This window comes from Epinephelus fuscoguttatus, linkage group LG3, assembly GCF_011397635.1.
Source record: "Epinephelus fuscoguttatus linkage group LG3, E.fuscoguttatus.final_Chr_v1".
NCBI classification, from domain to species: Eukaryota; Metazoa; Chordata; class Actinopteri; order Perciformes; family Serranidae; genus Epinephelus; species Epinephelus fuscoguttatus.
Window position 1 is genome coordinate 2,060,940 of NC_064754.1, and position 25,637 is coordinate 2,086,576.

Consider the following 25,637-nt stretch of genomic DNA (forward strand, 5'->3'; position numbering starts at 1 on the left):
AGTGCGAGTGGCGCGGAGTTTTGAATGGTTTGCTGTCCCTGCTTTTGGACTTTAATCTTGGTTTTTCATCTGTCTCTTGTACATGATCAGGTCAGCTTTTTTCAGATTCTGACGAGTGTTTAGTGGTTTTGTGCGGTGGTTTTCGGGAGGAATGGCGTCCGCCGAGACGCCACCTCCGTCTATTCGGCAGGGAGTGAGGGGAGTCCCGCCGGATAATAGTGTCACTGTGGAGGAAGTTGTGCTGGCTGTAGGTGAACAGGTAGGACATGACACCATCAGCTTTGCTTCCAGAATGAACAAAGCTGTAGTTGTTTTTTTGAGAACGGAGCAGTGTGTTCACAGCCTGGTGGAGAGCGGAGTTTTCGTTAGGGACACCTTCGTGCAGGTGTCGCCGCTGTCAGCTCCGTCTACGCGGATCACCGTCTCCGGTGTTCCGCCTTTCATCCCAAACGAGCTGTTAGAGCATGAGCTCCGCAGATTTGGGAAGTTTGCTAGCGGATTTAGAGTGATCAACTTGAGCTGTAAAGACGCTAAACTGAAGGGGCTGTGACAGTGAACAGATTATGGAGGCTGTTTTCAGCAGCCAGGCATCAGGTGGAGGAGAGGATGCAGAATGGGACTCAGAGTCAGATACTGTGTCAGTCAGTGAGGTGTCCAACAGGAACACAGATCTATATTCCTTTGAGGAAATAAACACTTTTCTAGACCAAACTTTTCACAGATCTGTGAAAGTTAATGATTATTTTAGTGACACTGAAAAGTTCATCAGATCAGTGGGAGTGCTGAAGAGATCTGTTGGTGTGGACTTATTGGATGAAAGGAAGCGTTTTCACCTCAAGAAACATATCACAACACTGAGAAAGGTATCTAAAGGCAAAACTGTTAGAAAGATTAAAGTTAGGTAAGATGATCATGTATCACCTGGTGTTCTTTTTCATACATTGTTCTTTACTGCTTTCCTCTTTTCTGTCTCTCTTCTTTAACCCTCATATGCAGAGCAGCACTATAGGGTCTATTAACATTCATGGTGGGAGAGATAAACATAAAAGAGCCCTAGTCAGTGAGATTGTTTCACAAAACAAGATAGATGTGCTGTTCTTACAGGAAACTCATAGTGACCAGGCAGATGAGGTAGACTGGGGTTTATGGTGGGAGGGTCCACACGTCCTGAGTCATGGCACAAGTGTCAGTGCAGGGGTAGCCATCCTCTTCAGAGCAACTGCCAATGCAGTCATTCTCTCTGTCTCTCTCTGTCAAGGGTCGGCTGCTGATTGTCAGGGCAGAGATGAACGGCTCAGTATTGTGTTTTGTTAATATTTATGCTCCCAACCAGGGCTCTGACAGAGCGGGACTTTTTACAAAAATACAGTCTGAACTCAGGAACTACAGTCAGGACCATATCATTCTTGGCGGTGATTTCAACTGTACAGTTGATTTCACTCAGGACAGAACCAATGAAGAGCCACACCCACAATCCTCCCAGTGTTTAAAACAAACTATTACTGACTTAGATCTGTTTGATACCTGGAGACTCAAACACCCACACACCCGTCAGTACACATGGATACGGATCAGAAACAAACAGGGTCAGTGCAGCCAGACTAGATAGGTTTTACATCTCACAAAATCTCAACACCAGATTAGTCAGCAGTACCATAACCCCGGTTGGTTTCACTGACCACCACCTAGTCAGTATAAACTTGACAATTTCATCAGGTGAGAGGGCCAAATCTTACTGGCATTTCAACAATAAACTCTTCCAAGACAGCACTTTTTGTCAGAGCTTTGGGAATTTCTGGAGACACTGGCAGACAAAGAAAAGCAGCTTTAGCTCTTTAAAGCAATGGTGGGAGGTTGGCAAAGCTCAAACTCGTGTGTTCAGTCAGCAGTACACGTCACACTCTACTGCTGAAATCAAGGCAGCAGTACAAAACCTTGAAGCCAGCATCAGTACCATCGAGAAGGGGATCAGGAGAGACTCCGATCCCACTGCTAGTGACCTGCTGCAGCAGAAGAAGAAGGAACTGAGCGCTTTTCTGCAAGAGAGGGTGAAGGGAGCTTTGGTCCGATCACGTTTCCTCCAGTTGAAGGACATGGATGCCCCGAGCTCCTTCTTCTTCAACTTGGAGCGGAACGCGGTGCAGAGGAAGCAGATGGCCTGTCTGAAGCTCCCTGGAGGGAGACTGACTGCGGATCAGAATGAAATGAGGGCTCACGCAATTGACTTTTACACCAGCCTATTTAAAGCTGAACCGTGTAGCGCTGAGAACCGCTAAGAGCTTCTGGAGAGCCTTCCTCAGCTCAGTTCAGAGGAGAGAGTTGCCCTGGACTGTGGGCTAACTCTCGAAGAGTTGACAATGGCCATTAACCAGATGCCTTCTGGACGGGCACCAGGGATTGACGGTCTCTACACTGACTTCTATAAGCGGTTCTGGAACATTATTGGCACCGACCTACACGAGGTAGTACAGGAATGTTTCAGAACTGGATCTCTTCTGGTTTCTTGCCAGCGGGCAGTCCTTTCCCTGCTGCCTAAGAAGGGGGACCTGACATTACTTAAGAACTGGAGGCCAGTGGCCCTCCTCTGTACGGACTATAAGGTGCTTTCCAGAGCCTTATCTAATAGACTAAATGACTTTCTGGGAAAAATTGTAAGTACAGACCAATCATACTGTGTGCCAGAGAGATCAATCATGGACAATAATTTTCTTATCAGAGATGTACTTGATTTATGTAAAATTTATAATGTCAATGTTGGGATTGTGTCACTGGATCAAGAGAAGGCTTTTGATAGGGTGGATCACTCATATCTCTTTGCTGCACTTAGAGGTTTTGGGTTTGGTGATGGGTTTTTGTCTTGGGTGAGTTTACTGTACAGTGGAGCACAGTGTATGGTGAAGATGGGGGCGGGGCTGAGTCGGCCAATTCCTGTACAGCGAGGCATAAGACAGGGTTGCCCTATCTCAGGGCAACTGTATAGCCTAGCCATTGAGCCCTTGCTGTGCAGGCTGAGAGAGCGCCTCATTGGTCTGTCTTTCCCTGGGATTGTAAGTGTACCTCGTGGCTTGCCCACTGTATCTGCTTATGCAGACGATGTTAATGTTTTTGTAAGCAGCCAGGATGATGTTAAATGTCTGCAGGACACCCTTTGTGCCTGTGAAAAGGCCTCATCTGCAAGAGTGAACTGGGCTAAGAGTGAGGCCTTGCTCATAGGGCAGTGGAGGGATCAGGCAGTGCCCAGTCTGCCTGGAGGACTTAGGTGGGGAAAAGAGGGACTAAAAGTTTTGGGGGTGTTTCTGGGCTCTGAAGGGTTCCAAAGAAAAAACTGGGAGGGAGTGAAGGAGAAAGTGTGTGCTCGGTTGTCTAAGTGGAAATGGTTGCTACCTCAGCTGTCGTATAGGGGAAGAGTTCTGGTCGCTAATAACTTGGTCGCCTCGACTCTGTGGCACAGACTTGTCACTCTGACACCTCCAAGGGATCTGATAGAGGACATCCAGAAGGACATCCTCAACTTCTTCTGGTTGGGCAAGCACTGGATCCGGTCAGCTGTTCTTCACCTGCCTGTGGCTGAAGGGGGACAGGGACTGAATGACATTCAGTCCAAAATTGCTTCCTTTAGACTGAGAAGTGCTCAGAGGCTGCTGTATGACTGTTGCCCCAGCTGGTGTGATACGGATCGCCTGCTGCTGAGGAGAACAGGACAGTTGGGCTACGACAGGCAGCTTTTCCTCCTGGAGCAGGAGACCGTGGACTTTACAGATGTAACACCATTTTACAGCTCTGTGTTGCAGGCTTGGTGGATTTTTAAGACTGCAGGGGACACAAATGTGCCCCCGGGCATGTGGCTTTTTGAAGAGCCATTGTTCTACAACACCTTTATTAAGACCTGTACATTGCAGTCTGCCAGCCTGAGAGCCAGTCTTCGAATAGCTGGCTGCACCAAACTGGGTCACCTTATGAAGATGACGTCCACAGCTATGGAAGCCCTGATGGAGAGAAGCAACATCAGCTCTGTCAGGCTCATCAACAGAGTGGTGGAGGAAGTCTGTGCAGCCCTGCCACAGCCACTGAGAGTGTTTGTAGAAAACAGTGCTCTGTCTGACCAATGGGATGATGAGTGTGAGTACAGTTTCCCCTCTCTCTCCATAACCCCAGCTGTGGGGGAGTGGCAAGAGGGTGAGGGTCAGCTGCTTTCCTTACAAACCCCTCGTCTAAACAGCTTTGAGGTGGTGGGAAAAAAGGCAGTCTACGAAGTCTGCGTTAAGGTTCTGAACCTGCGCTCTCTGGCAGGGCTGAAGGAGTCGAGGTGGGCTGAGTTCTTTGGCCCAGACATTTCCCCGAAAGGCAGCTGGCGGTCCCTGTACAAGATCCCCTTGGAGAAGCGTACAGCTGACCTCCAGTGGAGGGTCGTACATGGGGCAATAGCTACGAACAGATACAGAGCACACCTTGATCCGGAGCTAGTAGTTTCTGTTTGCACACAGAGACTCTTTTTCATTTGTTTGTTGAGTGTCCTCGGCTGTCACAGCTCTTTGACCTTTTAAGGAGTTGGTTGCATGGTCTGGGGGAGGCCTTTTCCTTTCCACTGTTCATTTTTGGCCCAAAATACAGTGCTAAAAACAAAAAGGTACACACTTTGATAAACTTTCTGCTGGGCTCTGCCAAGTTGGCTATCTGGCTGACTCGCAGGAACCGGACTCAGGGTGCCGGCAGTGTAGACTCACAAGTCAGTCTTTAGACGCTTTGCTTAACTAAAGACTGATGACTTTCTCCCTGATTTTGTGTTTAGATGGGCGGATACAATTTGAGAGTTTAAAAAAACTCCCTACGTTGCAGAACCAGTAGTAAATCTGCAGGGCGGTCCTTCGGTGGCTTGCTGAACTCTTGTGCTCATAAACATAGTCCCACTAGAAACATGTGTAGCGGTACAAAATGGCTCAGCTGTGCTCGCAGAAAACGGCGTCAAAGTTCAGTGGATGTTTGTTGCGTTTGCGGCGACACAGTCTCGCCAACTAAAAGAAACAAACATAATCTTTTACAAGACCATGACTCATCCGTCCGGCCGGACTATAGAGGGAATCGCCTTGTTGTTTACAAATACTTCCGGGTAGAAAACCAGCAGAGCTTTTAGCTATATATATAGCCTATATATCACATTTTTCACATCACTGTATCACCGTTTGGACTAATCCGATGTTTGTAAAGTCTATAAACACAATGATTGAACAAACATTACTATTTCTGTGTGCATGTTTAGCTGGGCTAACCGTTAGCTGTTAGCCCTGTTAGCCTTAGCAGTGTCTGTAATAGGTAACAACTCATTAAACGGTCCATGAAAAAAATATCTTTTCCAGCGGATATCTTAGTTACAACATGATTGAGCTAGCAAAGCAGTTTTGTGTTGCTATGTGTGGTATTTATTAAGTTTTGGGAAATCACGATGTCTAGAAAGCATCAGTGGCTGCAGCTGACAGGGACAGCTAACAGCAGGAGCAAAGCTAACATCAGGACGTCATCTGTTAAAAGCCTCCCGTTGTCGGATACGACATGAAACTACTCCAGTTAGCTCAATCATGTTGTAACTAAGACATCCACTCGAAAAAATATTTTCTTCACGGATGAGCACACGTTTGATAAAACGGAGTTAAATCTCTCGGCATCCATTTTCAAGCTCTCTGTGTGTTTGTTTCCTTGCGGACGAGAAAAGGAGGAGCGCACATTTCCAAGAAGGCGTGTCCTTTTCAAAAATGCAAGAGGCGTTGCTTTGTTGCCGGCCGTTTTCGCCGGTGTGTTAAACACACTTTAGAAAGGAGTGTCCCCAGACTATCAGGAGGCGGAGATCTCTGATTGTCTGGTGGCGAGACTACCGGCAGTGTGGAGCCGGTGCCGGTCTTAGAAGGACTTTTGAAATCCCGACTCAGAGTGGAATATTGTTACTGTCAATCTGTGGACAATTTACAGGACTTTAAAGAAAGATGGACTGTTGGGGGCGTCCTGTGCTCTGTGACAGGGAATGGAGAGCTGGTATGTCATTTCTGAGTAGTTGTTTAACATTTACTGTGTCTGGCAGACTGTTTTATTCAGCAGCAGTTTTTCTCTGGTTTAGTTTCTTATTTTTCTTGATTTGAACGAAATGGTTTTCAGTCATTAATGATTCAATAAAGGGACTTTAAAACCTCCTCCTCTCCTCTCCTCTCCTCTCCTCCTCCTTCCAGTCTGAAGTCCTGCAGTTTATCAGCAGAATGCTGTCGGCCTTTGACCTCTGCCCTCAGCAGCTCCTCTGATCTCAAAGAGCTCGACCTGAGCTGGAACTACCTGATGGACCAGGGGGCGGAGCTGCTTTCTGATTGGCTGAGGAAACCCCAGTGTAGACTGAAGACACTGAGGTGAGACTTCTCAGACAGTTTCCTGTCATTCTTCCTTCTCTGGACACCAGCTGTGTAAATAATATGTCTAATTATTAATCTGAGATCATTTCAGTGTCAGTCAGACTCAGACTGCAGCTGCAGCTCAGCTGCTGGGTCAGAGGTCAGGGTCTGGAGCTGCCACTGCATGTTACCACCTAGAAGTTCAAACTGTTTTTCCCCAACAGACTGGCTGGCTGCGAGTTTACAGAGAGGGGCTGTGCTGCACTGGGTTCCAGTCTGAAGTCAAACCCCGCCCACCTGAGAGTCCTGGATCTGACAGGAAATGACCTCATAGACGGTGATGTCACAAACCTTTGTGAGTTCTTGGCAGAGCCACGTTGTGGACTGGAGACACTGAGGTGAGTATTGTGGTCATTATTTAAATAAAAGTGAAAAAGCAAATGCTGTCACACATTCAGGTGTGCAGAGACAGTTTTCAGGTATTTGAGGCCATTTTCACACTAAAAGTCCTCTGTTTAGATTATTCTGAAATAAATCAATGACTCATCACACACTGTAATGTAGTTGGACTGACTGTAAGAGCCAAAATATATATTTTGCTTATGTTTATTGTTTATTTGTATGTATGCACAGGTATGTCACATCCGGTGGTTGACACATGGGTGTGGTTCAAGTTATTTAACTGGGCATTTAAATCCCTGGCGGGAATGGAGACAATGGGGTTGAGTGAGCTCTGATATTTTCTGTTGACCGTCACGTCGGATCACTGGATTCTACTGGAGCCACACACCACCAGGAAATGTTTTCTATTAAATCAACAAATGTTTATTTTTCAAAAGTTGAGTTTCAAAGTTGAGTTTGCCATGGTTCTAGACAAGAACAGAAAATAGCATTAAGTAATATCATCAATATCAACAAATATCAATATCACTTAATATCATCAAGGATCAAAGATATTAAATTTCGTGTCAACTAAGGTCATATCAGAATAAATGAATAAAATAACAAATAAACTCTTGAAGCAAATAAATCACCACATTGCAGCTTTCATTACTTACATTGATGTGGTTTCAACAGACACATGGCATGGCATTTGTTTGGAACCAAGGACAAAGAGTGAGTGGCAATTTGGACCGCCCTTTTATAGGAGGCGTCCCAGGAAGTGGGCATAGTCCCACTGAGACTGGTGCTGCAGGTTAAAATGTTCAGTGTCTCCTTCTGGAGAGGAGGGTTAGTGCAGGGAATGAATGGATTTTAGTGCAGGGAATGAATGGATTTCTGACAGTATTGTAAGTCTTCTTTCGTTTGCAAAATAAAACTTTTACAACTGTCAAGTGGACTGATTCAGTGAAGGAACGAGTCACAGATGCGAGCCCACTTAAGCCTCTCAGCGGCTTTTTTATTGATAGCAGTCGCTACACTGACATATAACAGGTTTCTAAGTGTTCATTCATGTAGAGTTTCTGTCATCATGTGAGATTAAAAGATTTATTCCATAAGATCAGTAATAAAAGACAGCTGTCAGAATAATTAAAAGCTATTAAATATCTCTTTAAACCAGTTCACTTCAGGGGCAGTAGGAAAAAACTGTTGCATGCAGTAACTGGGGCACAGCCATCTTGGGATTCAGTGATTTCAAAATCAATCCAAAAATGGATGCAAGACTTTAAATGTCTCCACTTTCTAGGAAATCAAATAGACACATATGTTGAAATAAACACAGCCCAGACCACTGCCATAATCAGATGGGAAGCCTTTAAGGCATTTATTGGAGGCCAAATTATGAGCTATACAAGTCAGAAAGCAAGAGAATCAGGGGGAGATTTCGAGAAGTGGAATCCAAGATTCAAATTGTAGAGAATAAGAGCTCCCAGGAAGGACAGAGTAACCATGACACCTCAAAACAATTATTATAACTTAGGACACAATATAATGAGCTATCATCCCATAGGGCTGCTGCAAATATAATGAGGCTCAAAGAAGCCTATTATGAGCGAGGGGAAAAGCCAGGTAGACTCTTGGCATGGCGCATCAAACAACAACAGACAGAGACAGCAATGACTAATATTGAGGACAGGAATGGGAATAATAGAATGAATCCATCAGAAATTAATACAGCCTTTAAAAACTTGTAGGAAAATCTCTGTAGATGTGAATATTCTACTAACTGTAACACTCAGTGTGAATTCCTGGACAAAATGAACATTCCTAAAAGTTCAGAGGAAAGTAAGGCAGCTTTGGATAAAGCTTTAAGCAAAGAGGAGATATCAGAAGCCATAGGTGCATTAAAGGCAGGGAAAACAGCGGGGCCGCATGGTCTTCCAATAGACACCTATAAATATTTCAAAGATAGATTAATAAGCCTCCTCCTCTCCTCCTCCTCCTCCTCTGCTCCTCCTTCCAGTCTGAACTGCTGCAGGTTATCAGCAGAACGCTGTCGGCCTTTGACCTCTGCCCTCAGCAGCTCCTCTGATCTCAAAGAGCTCGACCTGAGCTGGAACCACCTGATGGACCAGGGGGCGGAGCTGCTTTCTGATTGGCTGAGGAAACCCCAGTGTAGACTGAAGACACTGAGGTGAGACTTCTCAGACAGTTTCCTGTCATTCTTCCTTCTCTGGACACCAGCTGTGTAAATAATATGTCTAATTATTAATCTGAGATCATTTCAGTGTCAGTCAGACTCAGACTGCAGCTGCAGCTCAGCTGCTGGGTCAGAGGTCAGGGTCTGGAGCTGCCACTGCATGTTACCACCTAGAAGTTCAAACTGTTTTTCCCCAACAGACTGGCTCTCTGTCAGTTTACAGAGAGAGGCTGTGCTGCACTGGGTTCCAGTCTGAAGTCAAACCCCGCCCACCTGAGAGTCCTGGATCTGACAGGAAATGACCTCAGAGACGGTGGTGTCACAAACCTTTGTGAGTTCTTGGCAGAGCCACGTTGTGGACTGGAGACACTGAGGTGAGTATTGTGGTCATTATTGAAATAAAAGTGAAAAAGCAAATGCTGTCACACATTCAGGTGTGCAGAGACAGTTTTCAGGTATTTGAGGCCATTTTCACACTAAAAGTCCTCTGTTTAGATTATTCTGAAATAAATCAATGACTCATCACACACTGTAATGTAGTTGGACTGACATAGAACAGATTTCTAAGTGTTCATTCATGTAGAGTTTCTGTCATCATTACAACTTCTCCTGTGAAGATGTGGCATGCCCAATAAAAATCAATAGCTTGGATTCAACTCAAATATGAAACATGAAAGATGTTCAAAAATAAAGGCACCCACAGCGCCACCTGCTGTTAAAGGAGCCCAAGGACTCCATGTGAGGCTCCACAGGTTCTTATGAAATCAGCAGTGAGCAGAGTTAAAAAGCTTCATCCAAAGAAGTAGAGGAAGAACATTTCAGTGAGACACATACTGTAAGATATAATTCAGTAGCAGCCAGTTAGTCATATATATCCATGACTGAACTGAGTGTTAAAGGAGCAGTTCAACATTTTATGGAATACACTTCATTTCCTGCTGAAAGTCAAATGTTCAGACTGATCCCACTCTCATGTCTCTGTGCTAAATATTATAGTAAGCTACAGCCAGCAGCTGGTTAGCTTAGCTTAGCATCAAGACTGGAGAACACAGCTAGCCTGTCTCTGTCCAAAGGCAACAAAATCCACGTATAACTGCTTTGATTCATCCGATCTAAAACAAACTGTTCAACAACAATTAAGTGTTTATAGGCGGTTCAGTGCCGGACGAGACCAATAAAGCTTGATTTACATTCGACTGGAGTCCTGCCATCGCTACAGCAAGTTTTTATGCCTCTGAGCCGACAGCCGTGGCCGGAGGCATTATGTTTTCACATTGTCCATCCACCTGTCTGTCCGTCTGTCTGTCCTGGTCTCGTGTACGCAGTGTCTGAAGGACACTTCACACACATGTCTAACAGGATAAAATAATGAAGTGATGACATTTTATATCCAAAAGGTCAAAGGTCAACTTCACTGTGACATCATCATGTTCTTTTCTGTCCATTATTTAAAGTCATATCTCAGGAACAGACGGGGAGACATGTGGTGACTCTAATCTTGAAACTGTGCTGATTGTATAAATCTTCTGTGCTGTCGGGGGAAGATGTGTGTGAAGCGTCCATGTTTTCACAGACATTGATCTAAATCATAGATTTTAATAATAACTAGATTTCGGACGCCAAAATGGGGCTTATTCATTCCACTGGAGCCGCTCGCCTGGCGCATCTCTTAAAAGAGACTGAAGGACATGTGCAGGTATATTTAAAAAAGTATTTTCCAAAATCAGACTCTGGTGGAAGCACGTGTAATGAAAATAACATAGGACCTGGGGCGTCAGACGTGTACAAGGCTGTTGCTGCAGCGGCCCGGGTTCGACTCCAGCCTGTGGCCCTTTGCTGCATGTCCGTCCCTCTCTCTCTCTCTCTCTCTCTCTCTCCCCCTTTCACACTTGTCTGTCCTGTCTAATAAAGGCTAAAAATGCTCCAAAAAATATCTTCAAAAATAAAAAAATAAAAAATAAAAAAATAACATAGGACCTGAGATGGAGCCTTGGGGAACACCACAGCACACAGAAGAGGAAGAAACTAATAGAACAGACCTAAATTATAATCAGTGTCGACATGTTTGATTTGAACAGACACCTGACAGTGTTCTTTGTTACTGTGGTAATAAAACAATGTTTTTCTCTCTCAGGTTGTCATATTGCACAGAGAGCAGCTGTGAGTATCTGGCCTCGGCTCTGAAGTCGAACCCTTCACACCTCAGAGTTCTCGTGCTGAGCTGGAGTCATCCAGGAGAAAGAGGTCTGAATCTGCTTACTGATTTACAGAACAACAAATCTAACAGACTAGAGACACTGACAGTGAACCGGACCAGATAAAAGACACTGGATCATTTTCTTCCTTCGGTCCAGACCAAATGAGCTGAGCTACAGGTGTGAAAGTCACCTTACATGCATCCTGATTCTCCTCTCTCAGGAATCAATACTGAAAACTTTTCAATCAGAAGTCAGAGGGTATCAGGGGACTAGGCAGCTGAGGAGAGAAGCTTGTACAAAATAATATCCTAACATAGACACTGAACCTTTAGTAGCTCATGGAGAGGGGCACAACCTGACTGTAAAGCCCTGTTTCCACCGAGCAGTACGGTTCATAGTTTCTGTTCCCACAGTAAAAGTTGTGGATGATCCCAACAGAAGCGTTCCTTAGCGTCCCCATGTTTGGTTCCCCCTCTGTTGGGGTACCTAGCACACAGATGTGGTACTAAAAGGTGGAGCTGTGAACACTGCAGTCTGATTGGTCAGTAGAGGACGCTCACTCTGCTCAGGGCTGAGTTGTGTCTGGTTTTGAGGCTCATGTGACCACTGTTCATACTGTGCTGTGAAACGAGACTTAAGTCACCTACAGCAGCATTACTGACGTGAAGAAAAGCTCACGTAAGGGAAAGGCAACACAGATTTGGAAAACAGTAACTCCATTCACAGTCAGCAGTCCAAAGATGACGGATAGCACAGCGGAGACCTCACAGGTGGCCACACTCTCTGCAGATACAGAGAGGAACTACAGAGCTCCAGAGAGGCCATGTTGGCTCAGATAAAAGCTGAGATAGTGACATCATTTAAGGAAGTTAAAGCAGACGTATCCTCTCTACGTAAAGGGACGAAGGCGGACATGCAGACCATACACAAGCCAGCCAGCGAGCTAGCCCATCTCAGCTCAGCTCAGGCAGAAGCAGTCAGCAACTGCCAAGGAATGAGAAACGCACTGAGTGAAACGATGGTCAGAGTAACAGCAGTGGAGCAGACACAACGAGATATCGCCAAGGAATGTAAGAAAATACAGGACAAATGTCTCGACCCAGAGACCAGACGCAGGAGACAAAGCCATCGGCCAGTGTGCATTAAAGAAGGAGCCCAAAACTGTAACACGCTCAAATTCCTCGCTGAATTTTTCCCTGCGGTGCTGGGTGATGCCAGCTTTGATTCAGCTGAGATTACAGACAGAGCACATCGCACACTCACCCCGAGGCCGGCCAGAGAGGACAGGCCCCGCCCACATTACCACCCGGACACACAGAAGATACTGGACCTTGGCAAAGCCAAAGGCCGTCTCACATACAAGGGAGCCCAGGAGCACATTTTTCCAGACATGAGCCCAGAGATTTTGACTTGTTGACATATTGATGTCATACTGTTACCACGGCAACAACAAGCCTGGCTGACAGTGAAGTTATTCCTGACTCCTCTGTGGTTCCAAAAAGAGGAGCAGCTTCAGTAGTGTGGAATAAAGTGTGGCGTCCTGAATGTTTTCCTTCTCTTAGCGCTCAGAGGGAACTCATTCAGCGGCTCCTCTGGCAGCAGCACAGCGTCTCTCCCTCTCCTCTCTGATTCTGTCACAAACCTTTGCTGATGCAAACCTACGTGAATAAACTCCATATATGTGACTGTCTCATAACAGCCTGTCACAGGTTACAGCCTGATGGTTAGAGGAGAAATGGCAGAGCATAAAAACACACAAGGAAATCAGCTGTTGATTTATATATATAGATCCCAGGGGACATTTGTTTAAATGTGTAATTAGTGGTAGATTTGATTTAGTTGAACTATTAATATTGTGACAGGATCTGAATCTGACTCTGAGTTACTGTTGTTGTTGTTGTTCACAAACTGAAGACATGAAACATCATTTTAGTTTTTACTGATTGTGTTGTGATTCTATCTTCTTAATAAAATAGTTTTTATGAATCTGTCATATTGTCAAGAATATCATCATCACAAAAATACCCTGAAATATCCTGATATTATTGTAGGGTCATATCACCCACCCGACTGACATGTACTCTTATAAATAACTTGATAAGTGACTGGTAACGGTTATTAGGTGATGCAGATCCTGATCTGAGACTAAACCAAGAAGGTTAACAGCTGTTTTTAATTGAATCTTATTTTTCCTTTATCATTTCAGTCAGTCAGTGTTCTGCAGTCGTCCTAAATGTCACAGTTAGTATAATGAGCCATGAATATAATAACATGCAGAATGATGATGAATCATTTTACCATGTACTTACTGGCTGCAGCAGCAAGCTGACCGTCTGCAGCGTTTTGGTGAGTTATGTTTTACAGGTTTACTGTGATGCTCATGAGGACTTTGCCTGTTTATCAGTTTGATCAGTCTGTGTAACTACAAACTGTAAAAAGCTGCATCATGAAACAGGCCTAGGTGAATGCACTGCTGACAGGCAGGTACTCTGGACTCATGATAAAAGAACGTGTGAGAGTGATTTATGTTTAACATGTACATCTCTCCCCTTGTTACTGGCTCCTTGTTTGTGATTTGTGTCATTAAGCAGGGCCACTTCGTCTGGGCTTTGACAGGAAACAGGATGGTGTGTCGGTCAGGACACAGGAATGATGATGAGGAGACGTGTTCGATCCCGGGTGTGGGAGCCCTTCTGTGTGGAGTTTGCATGTTCTCCCCGTGTCAGCGTGGGTTTCCTCCAGGTGCTCCAGCTTCCTCCCACAGTCCAAAGACATGCAGGTTAATTGGTGACTCTAAATTGTCCGTAGGTGTGAATGTGAGTGTGAATGGTTGTCTGTCTCTATGTGTCAGCCCTGTGATAGTCTGGTGACCTGTCCAGGGTGAACCCTGCCTCTCACCCAGTGTCAGCTGGGATAGGCTCCACCCCCCGCGACCCTCAAGAGGATGAAGCGGTTAGAAGATGAATGAATGAATGAACCTCAAATGGATCTCTTCCTAGGAAGTTTGAGCGATCTGCATGAAACTGGGTGAACATAATCTAGGGAGCAATATCTAAAGTTCCCTCTTGGCAAAAGTTGGAAAACTTCCTAAAACTGAGCTTCTATAAGGCAATGAATATTGCGGAGGGCGTGGCTCATCACATAAAGGTGTAGAACATCTCAAGGGTTTCACCCATCACCACGCAACTTTGTAGGCATATGACCACACATAATCTGAGGGGACCCCTCCATTATTGAGCCCATCAAACAAAATGGGGGCGCTAGAGAGCTCATTTCTTATCTAGGCCTAACCGCCATATGGATTTTTACTAAACTTGGTAGATATGTAGAACAGGACGCCTCAAGGTGACTGGAGAAATTTAACTCTAATTGGCAACTGGGTGGCGCTATAACAACAGAAAAATGCTTCCAAATGGCTAAAATGCGACCGATGGCTGTGGCTCCCCCTGTGGACCAATGTTGGTGTTGTTTCTAATGTTTGCTATGACTAAGTCATGGTATGGTATGCTGCTGCATCAAGAGCTAGCTGCACCTTTCCCATGTGAACTACCAGTGCGCCCCACTGTTAAGTCAATACAACATATAAACACTTTAACTATCTGCCTTTCAACGTGCCACCTCAACTACTAATGTACAGTTTTAGCCCACTAACTATCCCACTATTGGCAATGGTACTACTGTACTTTCAATAAAGCAATCGTACTATCAAACTCACAAACACTCTGTCTGAATACATTGCTCTTCTTAATGGGTTCAGTTGACTATTTAATCTGCAGTTTCCTATGACCTGTATCCCAAACACACACCATGTGAAACTGTACGTGGGCAACTGTGCACTCAATAGGTATGGACTAGTTCTCTATGATTCATAAAAAAAATTAGAGCGGGTAGGAACAGAAAGGTTTTTAGCTTCACACACCTTTAGAACAATAATATTTGAGTTGCTTATTAGGTGCTGGTTTGTTGCTGAGAATCCCATTTGTTCTTTTTTTTTAATTTCTTATAAGTTTTATTTTGTGTTTGAATAATTTTAATTTGTTCAATAAATTGACTATATATGTGTGTGTGTGTGTGTGTGTGTGTGTGTGTGTGTGTGTGTGTGTGTGTGTTTTTTTAATGACCTTTAATTTCCAGTTTTGACTCAAAGTTCTCCAGATGACAAACCCTCTGTTAAGATGTTCTACAGATATTATTTGTGTTTTGATGAGAAAATCCACCTGAGCGTCTGTGACTGATGTTGAGTCATGTCTTCGTGTTGTGTGTGTCCTCTCTGCACTACTTCCTGCTTCTGGTGCAGACTTAACGAAGAGAAATAAACCTGATTTAAAAAAAAAAAAAAAAAAAAGATAGTTTGTGACCCTTTCTTTACCACTCATCATCAGACACATCCTGTGAGCTTTGTACTTTTATTATATTTGGTAATTATCTCTAAGGCCTGAGTGACGGCTCCATGTATCGACAGACGTTTAATGTTTGCTGACGAGCTGCAGCAAAACCTGAGAGAGGAGCGCAGTGGTGTCTGTTATTTTGGGGGCCGCACAGTGTTCACTAAGAAAAATGATTTTGCAATTATTATGAGAGATATTCGGACATGAGTCGTAATTTTGTACAGCATGGTAATTATTGCATCATAAAAATTAACATGATATGATTTTAGGATCTGCACCAAACAAGTGTGCTTCATTATGTCCAGAATATGATCTGCAGACCACTGAGTTTGTACTCAACTAAACAGTTTGAGCTGTTTCCAAAAGAATTTAAGTTGAGTGAGTGAACTGGGGTTTACAGGTGACCGGCAGAGGTCGCTGTTGACAAGAGAACAAACTGACACCAGCTGCTGGTGAAGAAAACAGATGGAGTTTAATCCGTCCTCCATAAACTCAGTTTAACTCTTTAACAACAGGCCGGATGTCGGGTTAAATGTCTCTGCAAGGATCTGAACAAACAGGAAAATAAATAAAACCACGGTGAATTTGTAGGATGATGTTTCACACTCGCTAACGGGAGATCCAAAGGAGGAGGTTGTTCTCGTTGCCAGGAGATGGTGATGACGACTCGAGCTGCGTCAAAGCGGACAGATTAAAACCGGAACATGGATAAACCCTCCTTCAAAATAAAAGCAAACTGAAGACTAAAGACATCAAAAAAACTGTTACTTCAATGTCACAACAATAAGGTCATTAATGTTGTTAAAATGTGTCTTTAAATGTAACTGTGATACCTGCAGACTGACTCCTCCCCTGACGATGATGCAGACACATTTTCACACAGGATTTGAGTCTGAAACCCAGAGACTTCTGTTTATTGGAACAGTACAGTTATAATGTAATGTGTTGTATTATATTATAAATAATAATTCTAATTATGGAGGATTTTTTTTGTTATGTTTTCTCATTTAAATAATCATAAAAGACATAATTTAGGCCTCGTCTATCTGTAAATGTTTTTGTGACATTAAAAGGACACTCCCTGAATTTTAGGTGTTGGGGGCAAAAAAATCTCGACAGCATTGTATCGTGATATTTTTGTTTGGCAACATCATTTCCTCACACAGGGCCAGCCAAGTGTTGATTGTTTTATTACATAAATTATTATTATTGCAAAGACAAATTAAACTTTAGGTAGCCTACTAGAATAATAAAATCCTTTTTTTCAGTCCACTGACTGAAACTTCACCTTATTAGTTAAAACAGATGTTGACAGTTTTCCTTTGGGGACATAATTTACAGTTAAAAACGGTAATAAATTGCAGTGTATTTTATTGCAATACTCAGCGTATCGCAACATGTTTAAATCGTAATAATATTGTATCGTGACTAAATTATCGTGATCATTTTGTATGGTGGATTCTCTGATGATTCCCACCCCGACTGAATTTATTACAGCCTGCTGTGCCGACAGTGTCCCCAAATCCCCAGATTTCCTCCTCATCCTCTGTGAAGTCGTCTTTAAAACCTTCATTAGTGTTTTAAACATCAGCTGTGAACTCAGTGAGTTCAGTTTTTTATATACCTCTTATTATATCTTTTTTTAAACTGCAGTATTACTTATTTTACTTACATATAATACCTGAATACTACTTTTAAATAATTTAAATTATTCTATATTTTTCATGTATTTTAAATAAAATAATACAGTCCATTTATCTGTTCATTATTTCCTACTATTATAATTATTAATTTTTGATTTAAGTTTTCTTGTTTTGCCCCACAAATAACAAACACTCCTTTACTGTCACTTTACCTTGCAGTTTTTGTCCCATGTGCTCTATAATTTTCTTCTTCTTTTTTATTCTATTCTTGGTTCAGTTCTTTATATTCTGTTTTTTATTACACTGCAGTATTACTTACTGTACTTATGTAAATTATCTGAATACTACTGTTCAATAATTTAAATAAATGATATTTTTTTGAATAGAATAGTGTGTGTGTGTGTGTGTGTGTGTGTGTATACATTCGATTTATCTGTTTATAGTTTACATTTTATTTTCCTATTTTGTTTTTGTTTATTTTAAGTTTTCTTTTCCTGCCCCTCCTCCCTCATCTTTGCAATACTTGTCCCATTTGCTCTTCAATATATCTTTTTCTTTTTTTAAAATTATAGTTCTGGTTTAGTACTTTATATACCTCTTATTATTTGTACCTTTTTTTTACACTGCAGTATTTGGCTACTTATTTTACTTACATAAAATATCTGAATACTTTGTTTTAAATCATTTAAATAAATTAAATATTTTTTATTATTTTAAATAAAATAAATAATACACTAGATTGTATGATTATTGAAAGTTTTCATTATTCTATGACTTTGAATCACTAAGCAAATTTTTTCAGTAATTCTAAGGTCAAACCAGGCTACCGTAGTGCAAAAAATTAAAAAGCTTTTGTTCTGAAAAGTGGCACCGGAAGTGCTGTTATCCTCCACAGCGGAGCCCCGGCTGCCGGTGACCGGTCTGCCTTGATTGAACGGTAGTGATCAGTCAGACGGATTAGCGCTCAGCAGGAGCAGAGGAGAGCTGCTCCAGCTCCGCCCGCCGCTTTGTTCCCATCACAAGTCCACACTGTAATACCTGCACGGTGCTTCCTGTGGTCTCGCGCACATCATCCTCTGTGTCTGTTCTCCAGAGACCATCGGACACCCTGAGAGGCCCGCTGCTTCACCGCAACAGGTCGAGGAGGAGCTCAGATCTAAATGTTCATCATGATGAATGAGATGTGAGAGGAGCAGACAGAGGAGACAGACGGACCGCAGAGGAGGAAGAGGAAGAGGATGAAGAGGATGGATTGATGGTTTGAGCTGCAGTCTGGATGCGACAGAGCAGAAAACTGCCAACATGATGCCGGTGAGTGTGAAAACACTTCATCCTGTTTAATGTATCTCGTCATGAGGTTTGAGAGCGTGACAGCGTCCTCTCTGCTGCCTGCACTCTGTGTGTCAGTTATGATCAGTGCTCTGTGTAACAGTTACTGTAGTTGTTAAAACCTTTAGGGACTGTTCGTTAGTCATGAGGGGAAGGGGCAGAAAGGGGGAGGCATGTCAAAAAAACAAGAAATGAAGCATTAGGGAGGGACTTGTGTTTCTTATATTGGCTGGGGGAGGGGCATACAACTTTAATGGTTGTGTTTTAAATTTATTTTACCACTAATATTTTAAAGAAAACTCCAAAATCATACATTTTATCGTCGCCAGAAAAACCGTTTCACACTTCAGGTTGTGATGTTGTACTGAACATCAGCACGACTGTGATTGGCTTCAGCACTCGGCCGATATCATCGACCCGCGGAGCAGAACCACAGTTTGAAGCAGGATTTTTTTACTTGTGTGGCAGAACCTACGACGTCGCCTACACTGTTGTGAGCATTTATATTTGTGTGGTGGTGTGTCTGTCACTCATATACATGAGTGCATACAGATGTACATACATACATATATTAAACACACAGTAAACACACATTAAACACACATTGAACACACATTAAACACATTAAACACGCATCAAACACACATTGAACACATCAAACACACATTAAACATATTAAACAAATTAAACACACATTAAAAACATTAAACACACAAACACACATTAAACATATTAAACAAATTAAACACACATTAAAAACATTAAACACACAAACACACATTAAACATATTAAACAAATTAAACACACATTAAAAACATTAAACACACAAACACACATTAAACACACAGTGAACACACATTAAACACACATGAAACACATTAAAGACACATTGAAGACACATAAACACACATTAAACACACATGAAACACATTAAACACACATTAAACACATTAAACACACATTAAAGACACATTAAACACATTAAACACGCATCAAACACACATTGAACACATCAAACACACATTAAACATATTAAACAAATTAAACACACATTAAAAACATTAAACACACAAACACACATTAAACATATTAAACAAATTAAACACACATTAAAAACATTAAACACACAAACACACATTAAACATATTAAACAAATTAAACACACATTAAAAACATTAAACACACAAACACACATTAAACACACAGTGAACACACATTAAACACACATGAAACACATTAAAGACACATTGAAGACACATAAACACACATTAAACACACATTAAACACATTAAACACACATTAAAGACACATTAAACACATTAAAGACACATTAAAGACACATTAAAGACATTAAATACACATTAAACACACATTAAAGACACATTAAACACATTAAAGACACATTAAAGACATTAAATACACATTAAACACACATTAAAGACACATTAAACACATTAAACACACATTAAAGACACATTAAACACATTGAACACACATTAAACACACATTAAAGACACATTAAACACATTAAACACACATTAAAGACACATTAAACACATTGAACACACATTAAACACATTAAACACACATTAAAGACACTTTAAACACATTAAACACACATTAAACACATTAAAGACACATTAAAAACACAATAAACACACATTAAACACACATTAAAGACACAATAAACACACATTAAACACACATTAAACATGGCTTAATAGAGACAGTTTCAAACACAAATCAGCTTCACTATAACTCGCAGCATTCACAGACAAACACTTGTCTTTATCTGGACACATTTTCCCCACAAATACAACATGCTAACGTTATTAGCACAAGCCTATGGCATTTTACATTGTATAAATTAGCCTAGCAGCTAGCAGAGATGTCCTCTGCTCATATGAAGCCAGGATAAATCACACACACAAGACTTAAAATGCTATTTTAGTGGAGGCTTTATTGTCTTCACAATTTATTGTTTCTTATCTGTTAATTAAAGTAAATCAAAGCTTTGTTTCCACTGAGGGAAATGGTTTCAGCTTACAGAGACAGACAGGAGGTCTGCGTCACTGTGACGTGCAGTTACATTTCTGGGGAGGTGCACGCCAGGCTATGACGTAGGGTACGGCGTCGATTCAATGCAGAAGTATAAATTCCGCCTTAGACGTACACATGTACGCAATTTCCCCTCGGGGATCAATAAAGTATTTCTGATTCTGATGTGCAAGCTGGAGAGGGCGGGTTATCTGTCAGTTGTTTTTTAATTTGGCCAGTCAGAGGCTTACAATACCAAGTCAGGATTTAAAGAGGAAAACATGACCTCCTGGATCGGTAACATCAGAGTGATCGCAGGTGGAGATCTGAGGAGCTGTTACTGTTCTGTGTTTGTGACCTGACTGAAAGCTCATCGTCCAACCTTTAAACGTCACATCCAGACGCTGTGAGATCAGCTCTGGGTATGTCACCACGAATAATAGAACACCAGCATTGTACCATTGTCTTCAGTCTGAATGGAGATACTCCCCTGGTTTTAAAGGAGCAGGAGGAGTTTGACCTTTTCATCCACACTGCAGTGCTGCTAAATCCTGCGTTTTACTGCCTCTGAACTGTTCGGCATTCTGGATCTTAGTCCTGGTGGATCAGAGTGACGTCCTGGTTTGAGTCTTCGTCGCACTCCGTCCTTCCTCACACTGCTCAGAGTCTCTCAAGGTATTCAGACCAAACAAAGGAAAATGTTTGTCTCACGTTACTCGCACGAATACATTAACCCACGTTACAGAGGCAAAGAGAATCCTCTGTGATCCATCCCATATCCTGCACGGTAGGCGATACAGAGGTCAGCCTAAAATAAGCCGAGGTTACAGAGGCTGGACTGCAGAACAAAACCAAACCTGACTGATTGATTGATGCCTCAGGTGTGTATTCATGTGCTGGTTGTGTTGTTGTATGTTTACATGCTCTGTGGTGTCATGTGTTTGCTGGAGGTGTGTGTCCATATGTGTTGATGGGTCCAGCTTTGCAGAGTCCAAGTCAAATTTCCCATGGGGACAGTAACGTAGCCAGCTAACGCTAACGCTAACGTTATTGCCAGCTTGGTTGGTAGAAAAGTACAACCAGCAGCTGGAATCAAGCAGCAAATACATAGTTTCAGAACTTACCATGTGGTCCAGAGGCTTCACTCAGTCTGCTCCGAGCCCTCTGCTTTTTTGTCCTGTCTGTCTTTTTGCTCACGCCGAAACACGTCAGTGCACCCCGTGCAAATTTGTGTCTATTCGCGTCTTTGCATTGACTTTGTGTGCACGAAAAATGAGATTTGCATTTAGTCTGAACACCTTTGTGATGCAAAAACATGACAGGAGATCCCAAGAAAAGTCCTTGTTTTACCTTTACAATATGCTCACTGGAACAATAAGGCCACTTGTGAGGATTTTAGTAATCGTGCATAAAAAGTGAAGAGCAATAGTGGTGTGAAAAATGGCGTCTGGTGCTCACCTGTGTACTTCCCACCAAAAACGTGTTTTTAACGACAGAGGAGAAAGGAGATACATGAGGCAGTAGAAACACCATACTTGTCAGGAGATACATTCAGTGTTGGTTTGGGTGTTTTTCTGGGATAAGCTGACAAGAAGAAAAATGTAGAATATCCTCAGACTTATCCTTTAAGCCCTGACCGCAGTCACGAAGGGCAGCGCAGAGGGAAACCCTGCTCGAGGGGGAAGCAGATTTCAATCAACGGTAAAACATCTTGAATCAAAGTCCAACCAAGCGATTTGTCTTCAGCTCCAAGTCAGTTCCTCTCCAGAGGTTTTTAACAGATAATTTTACAAACACCTGCCTGAACTTCAGCTGATGATGACCTGGCCACATGTTTTGGTCAGAATTAGTGTTTAGAAGAACGTATGTGCAGATACTTGCGGCTGAAACTTGGTGCAAACCATCAACTTTGAAGCATAAAAAAAATCACAAGTGACCGGTCACATTGCCGCAAACTGCACGTGTGTGTGTGCCAGTGTTGTGTTTCCCATTTTGAAGCAGCGCAACTCAAAGTTGTGTCGTATTTAAAACTGAGTGAACTGTTGGGTTTGTTTGCACCAACATTTCACCTCAGGGTCGGTTCATTTAATCAGAACTGTTGGATTCACTCATGGCAGCAAATTAAATCTGCAGAGTGTCCACTGAGGCCTAAATGTTTTAAACCAGCTTTTCAACTTCTCAAGCGATTTCATCATCGCCGAGAAGTTTCCAATGTTGGAATAAAATCATGAGAGCTTTAACTTGGCTGGTGCGCTTCTGAGATCTCCATCAGTTGGAGTGAGGTGGTCATAAAACTCAGTCTGTTTCTCGTCTTGATGTTCCAGTAAAAACCTAACATGTTTAAAGCCCCGTCTCCACCAAACCCTTTCAGTCCAGCACCTCTGGAACCAGCAGTAAGCCTTCAGACATGGTACCTAGACCCTCGGTGTGTTCAGACAGTCCTCTTAAATGTGGGCGGGGTTGTTGTCACTCACTGCTCCGTCCAGCACTCGCTGTATTTCCTCATCAGCGGTGACACAGATGGAAGTCTGCACCTGGTTTATCGTCCACAGAACGAGGCTGCACGCCCACATTTTCACAACAAAATAGAACAGGCTGCAGTGAGAGTCTCTCTCCATGGGATATTTCAAAATAGCAGCTTTGTGCATTTAGTCCTTCTCAGGCAAGCTCAGGGGTTTAGTGTTGCTGTAGCCCACAGGAAGTGAGGATTAGAATATATGACCTTCACATAATCCGCTCCAAATGAATCTATATTTTTAAAGTCATTACTAAAAGTGTGTGTCATATAAAAACTAAAGTGATGGTCAAAGTTGTCACAGTGAAATTTAAGGTGTGCTGATGGATTCACGTCATCAACTCATGCATTGAGTAACATTACAAGTTAACGTTCCACCTTAAAAGTTGCCGGCAGTCGGCCCAGTGAATGAAGTGATTTTTTTCTCTTTCATTTTATAGTTGTAGTTTACTGATGTATGAACAGAGGTTACATAAAACCAGAGTGAGCGTCCTCTACTGACCAATCAGACTGCAGGGTTTCTAGCTCCACCTTTTAGTACCAGATCTGTGTGCTAGGTACCCCAACAGAGGGGGGACCAAACATGGGGACGCTAAGGAACGCTGCTGTTGGAAACGGAAAAGATGCCAAACTGAGCCGTGCCGTGCTGCTCGGTGGAAACAGGGCTTTAAATAGTATTATAAGTTTTTAGCCTTGTTTTTTTTTAATCATGAAGTTAAATGACGTGAACATTGTCAACAAACAATAGCTGCGCTCTCTCCAGCACCAAACAGGAAGCCACAAAGCAGGTAGACAGTAAACTGCTGGAGTTGTGGAGTGAACAAGAGCTGGTGTTTAATTTCTATCTGATCCACAACCCAGCACTTATTTTAGTGAGGAATCTTAATTTCTGAGATGCTTCACTTCTCGTTCCCACAGTCTGCTCCCACTACAATAGCTGAGCTGACCAACGTAGGCTGGTAGTGAGTCAGGCGATAAAATCCAAAAGCGTGTACACAAATACAGTTTGTCTTTATGAATTTTATTGATGTAGAATTAACGAATACTGTTGACATATGACACCTTCTATTTTGTGCTACTAGTGTGTTTTGCGGACAGAAATTGTTAATACGTCATATATTTTAAAGGGATAGTTTGGAGTTTTATGGGGAACTTATCCATAGTCAGTGTATCTCATACAGTAGATGTCAGTCGGCACACCCCCAGTTTGGAGAGGCAGGCTGGAGCACAGCCCCAGAAGCTAAGCATCGTACTGCTGTGGACAGGGACAGCAACAAAATGTGTTTCAGCCACCTAAAAAAACTGTGTACGCTATATTAAGAGTATTTCCACCTCTTTACCTCTCCGTCAGGCGGCCTTATCTGATGGAGAGGCCATTGATGTCTTCAGTTCCCTGCCTATGATCTCGTCAAAGCCACCAGACTCCATTGAGAAAAACAGTAAATTTAACTCGCTGAGCACAGGAGCTGCTGGTCGACTGCTGCTTCGATCAGTTAGTTAGTTTGTGTTGTTGTGTGACTTCGGTGAATCTGAAGTAACCCTTTTAAAAGCCAAATTCACACAATAAGACAAACGCACTAACTGACCGAGGCAGCAGTCGACCAGCAGCTCCTGTGTTCAGCGAGTTAAAATTACTGTTTTTCTCAATGTAGTCTGGCTTTGAAGAGAGAGCAAAATAACGTCTTCATTCTCCCTTCTTACACTGACATTGATTTTTTTTAATGTGGGACTGTTATTTCAGGTGGCTAAAATCTGTTTTGTTGCTGACCTCGTCCACAGCAGTTGATTGTTTAGCTTCAATGTCAGACTCCAGCCTGCTTCTCCAAACTGACATCTACTGTATGTAGCACACTGACTATGGATAAGTACACCATACAACCCCACTGCAAAATATCTGAACTGTCCCTTTAAATGGAGTTTGGCGTAATATTTTCCACCAGGAGCATGATGGGAAATAGTTAAGTTGAGTTTTGGCTTCTTTTTTTTTTTTCCTGCCGTTTTCCAACTTATGAAATTCAAATGCTCGGGTAGTCTTTTTTTTTTAATTTCTGTCTCTAAATCGGTCCACACATTTCCTCCACACACTGAAACACATCTTTGTTTCACATTTGTTCTGCTCTTATTTGAAACAACCTCTGGATCCAGTCTGCCAACATGCTACTGTGCACTTTGTACGTCAGTGATGATGTTTTAAAATCTACAAGTTGAGTGCATGTGAATTAATGAATCATTTATTTGTCAGTTTGTGTTTATGATTCTGATGGCTCTCCTCTGAAGCAAGTAGATTAGATTTGTGATCCATTAACATGTTCTTCCCCAAAGAACGATGAAATATATGTCATGATTTTAAGTTAAGGGTGTGTTTTTTCTTGTTCAATATTGCGATGGACTTTGATATTTTGGTTTCCAGTGGTAGGCTGCTAATAGTGACCCTGCAAGATACAATCTTACAGTGTGTGACTAAAACCTCACGTTGCCTTCGGGTGTTAAAGTCTTTTCAGAGTCCTCCAGTGTCTGCTAGGCATCAAATGTGTGTTTTCCAGCTGCGTGTATGATCAGTTCTGCTTCCCGTGCATG

General features: G+C 42.5%; 2 protein-coding genes across 4 annotated transcripts in view; both read left to right on the forward strand.

The window, feature by feature from the left end:
• The window catches only part of LOC125886156 (NACHT, LRR and PYD domains-containing protein 12-like), a 91,815-nt gene extending 78,682 nt beyond the window's left edge, over nt 1–13,133 (forward strand). For all 3 annotated transcript variants that reach the window (XM_049572161.1, XM_049572159.1, XM_049572160.1), the window contains 5 exons: nt 6,216–6,386; nt 6,593–6,766; nt 8,773–8,943; nt 9,150–9,323; nt 11,084–13,133. In XM_049572161.1, the coding sequence (XP_049428118.1) occupies nt 6,216–6,386; nt 6,593–6,766; nt 8,773–8,943; nt 9,150–9,323; nt 11,084–11,270 (877 nt within the window). In that variant the 3' untranslated portion in view covers nt 11,271–13,133. The remainder of the gene's footprint in view (nt 1–6,215; nt 6,387–6,592; nt 6,767–8,772; nt 8,944–9,149; nt 9,324–11,083) is intronic.
• A 4,967-nt stretch (nt 13,134–18,100) lies between these two features.
• LOC125886157 (apoptosis-stimulating of p53 protein 2-like) overlaps nt 18,101–25,637 on the forward strand; it is a 44,473-nt gene continuing 36,936 nt past the window's right edge. The window contains exon 1 of the mRNA XM_049572162.1: nt 18,101–18,489. Coding sequence (XP_049428119.1) covers nt 18,481–18,489 — 9 coding nt within the window. The 5' untranslated portion in view covers nt 18,101–18,480. The remainder of the gene's footprint in view (nt 18,490–25,637) is intronic.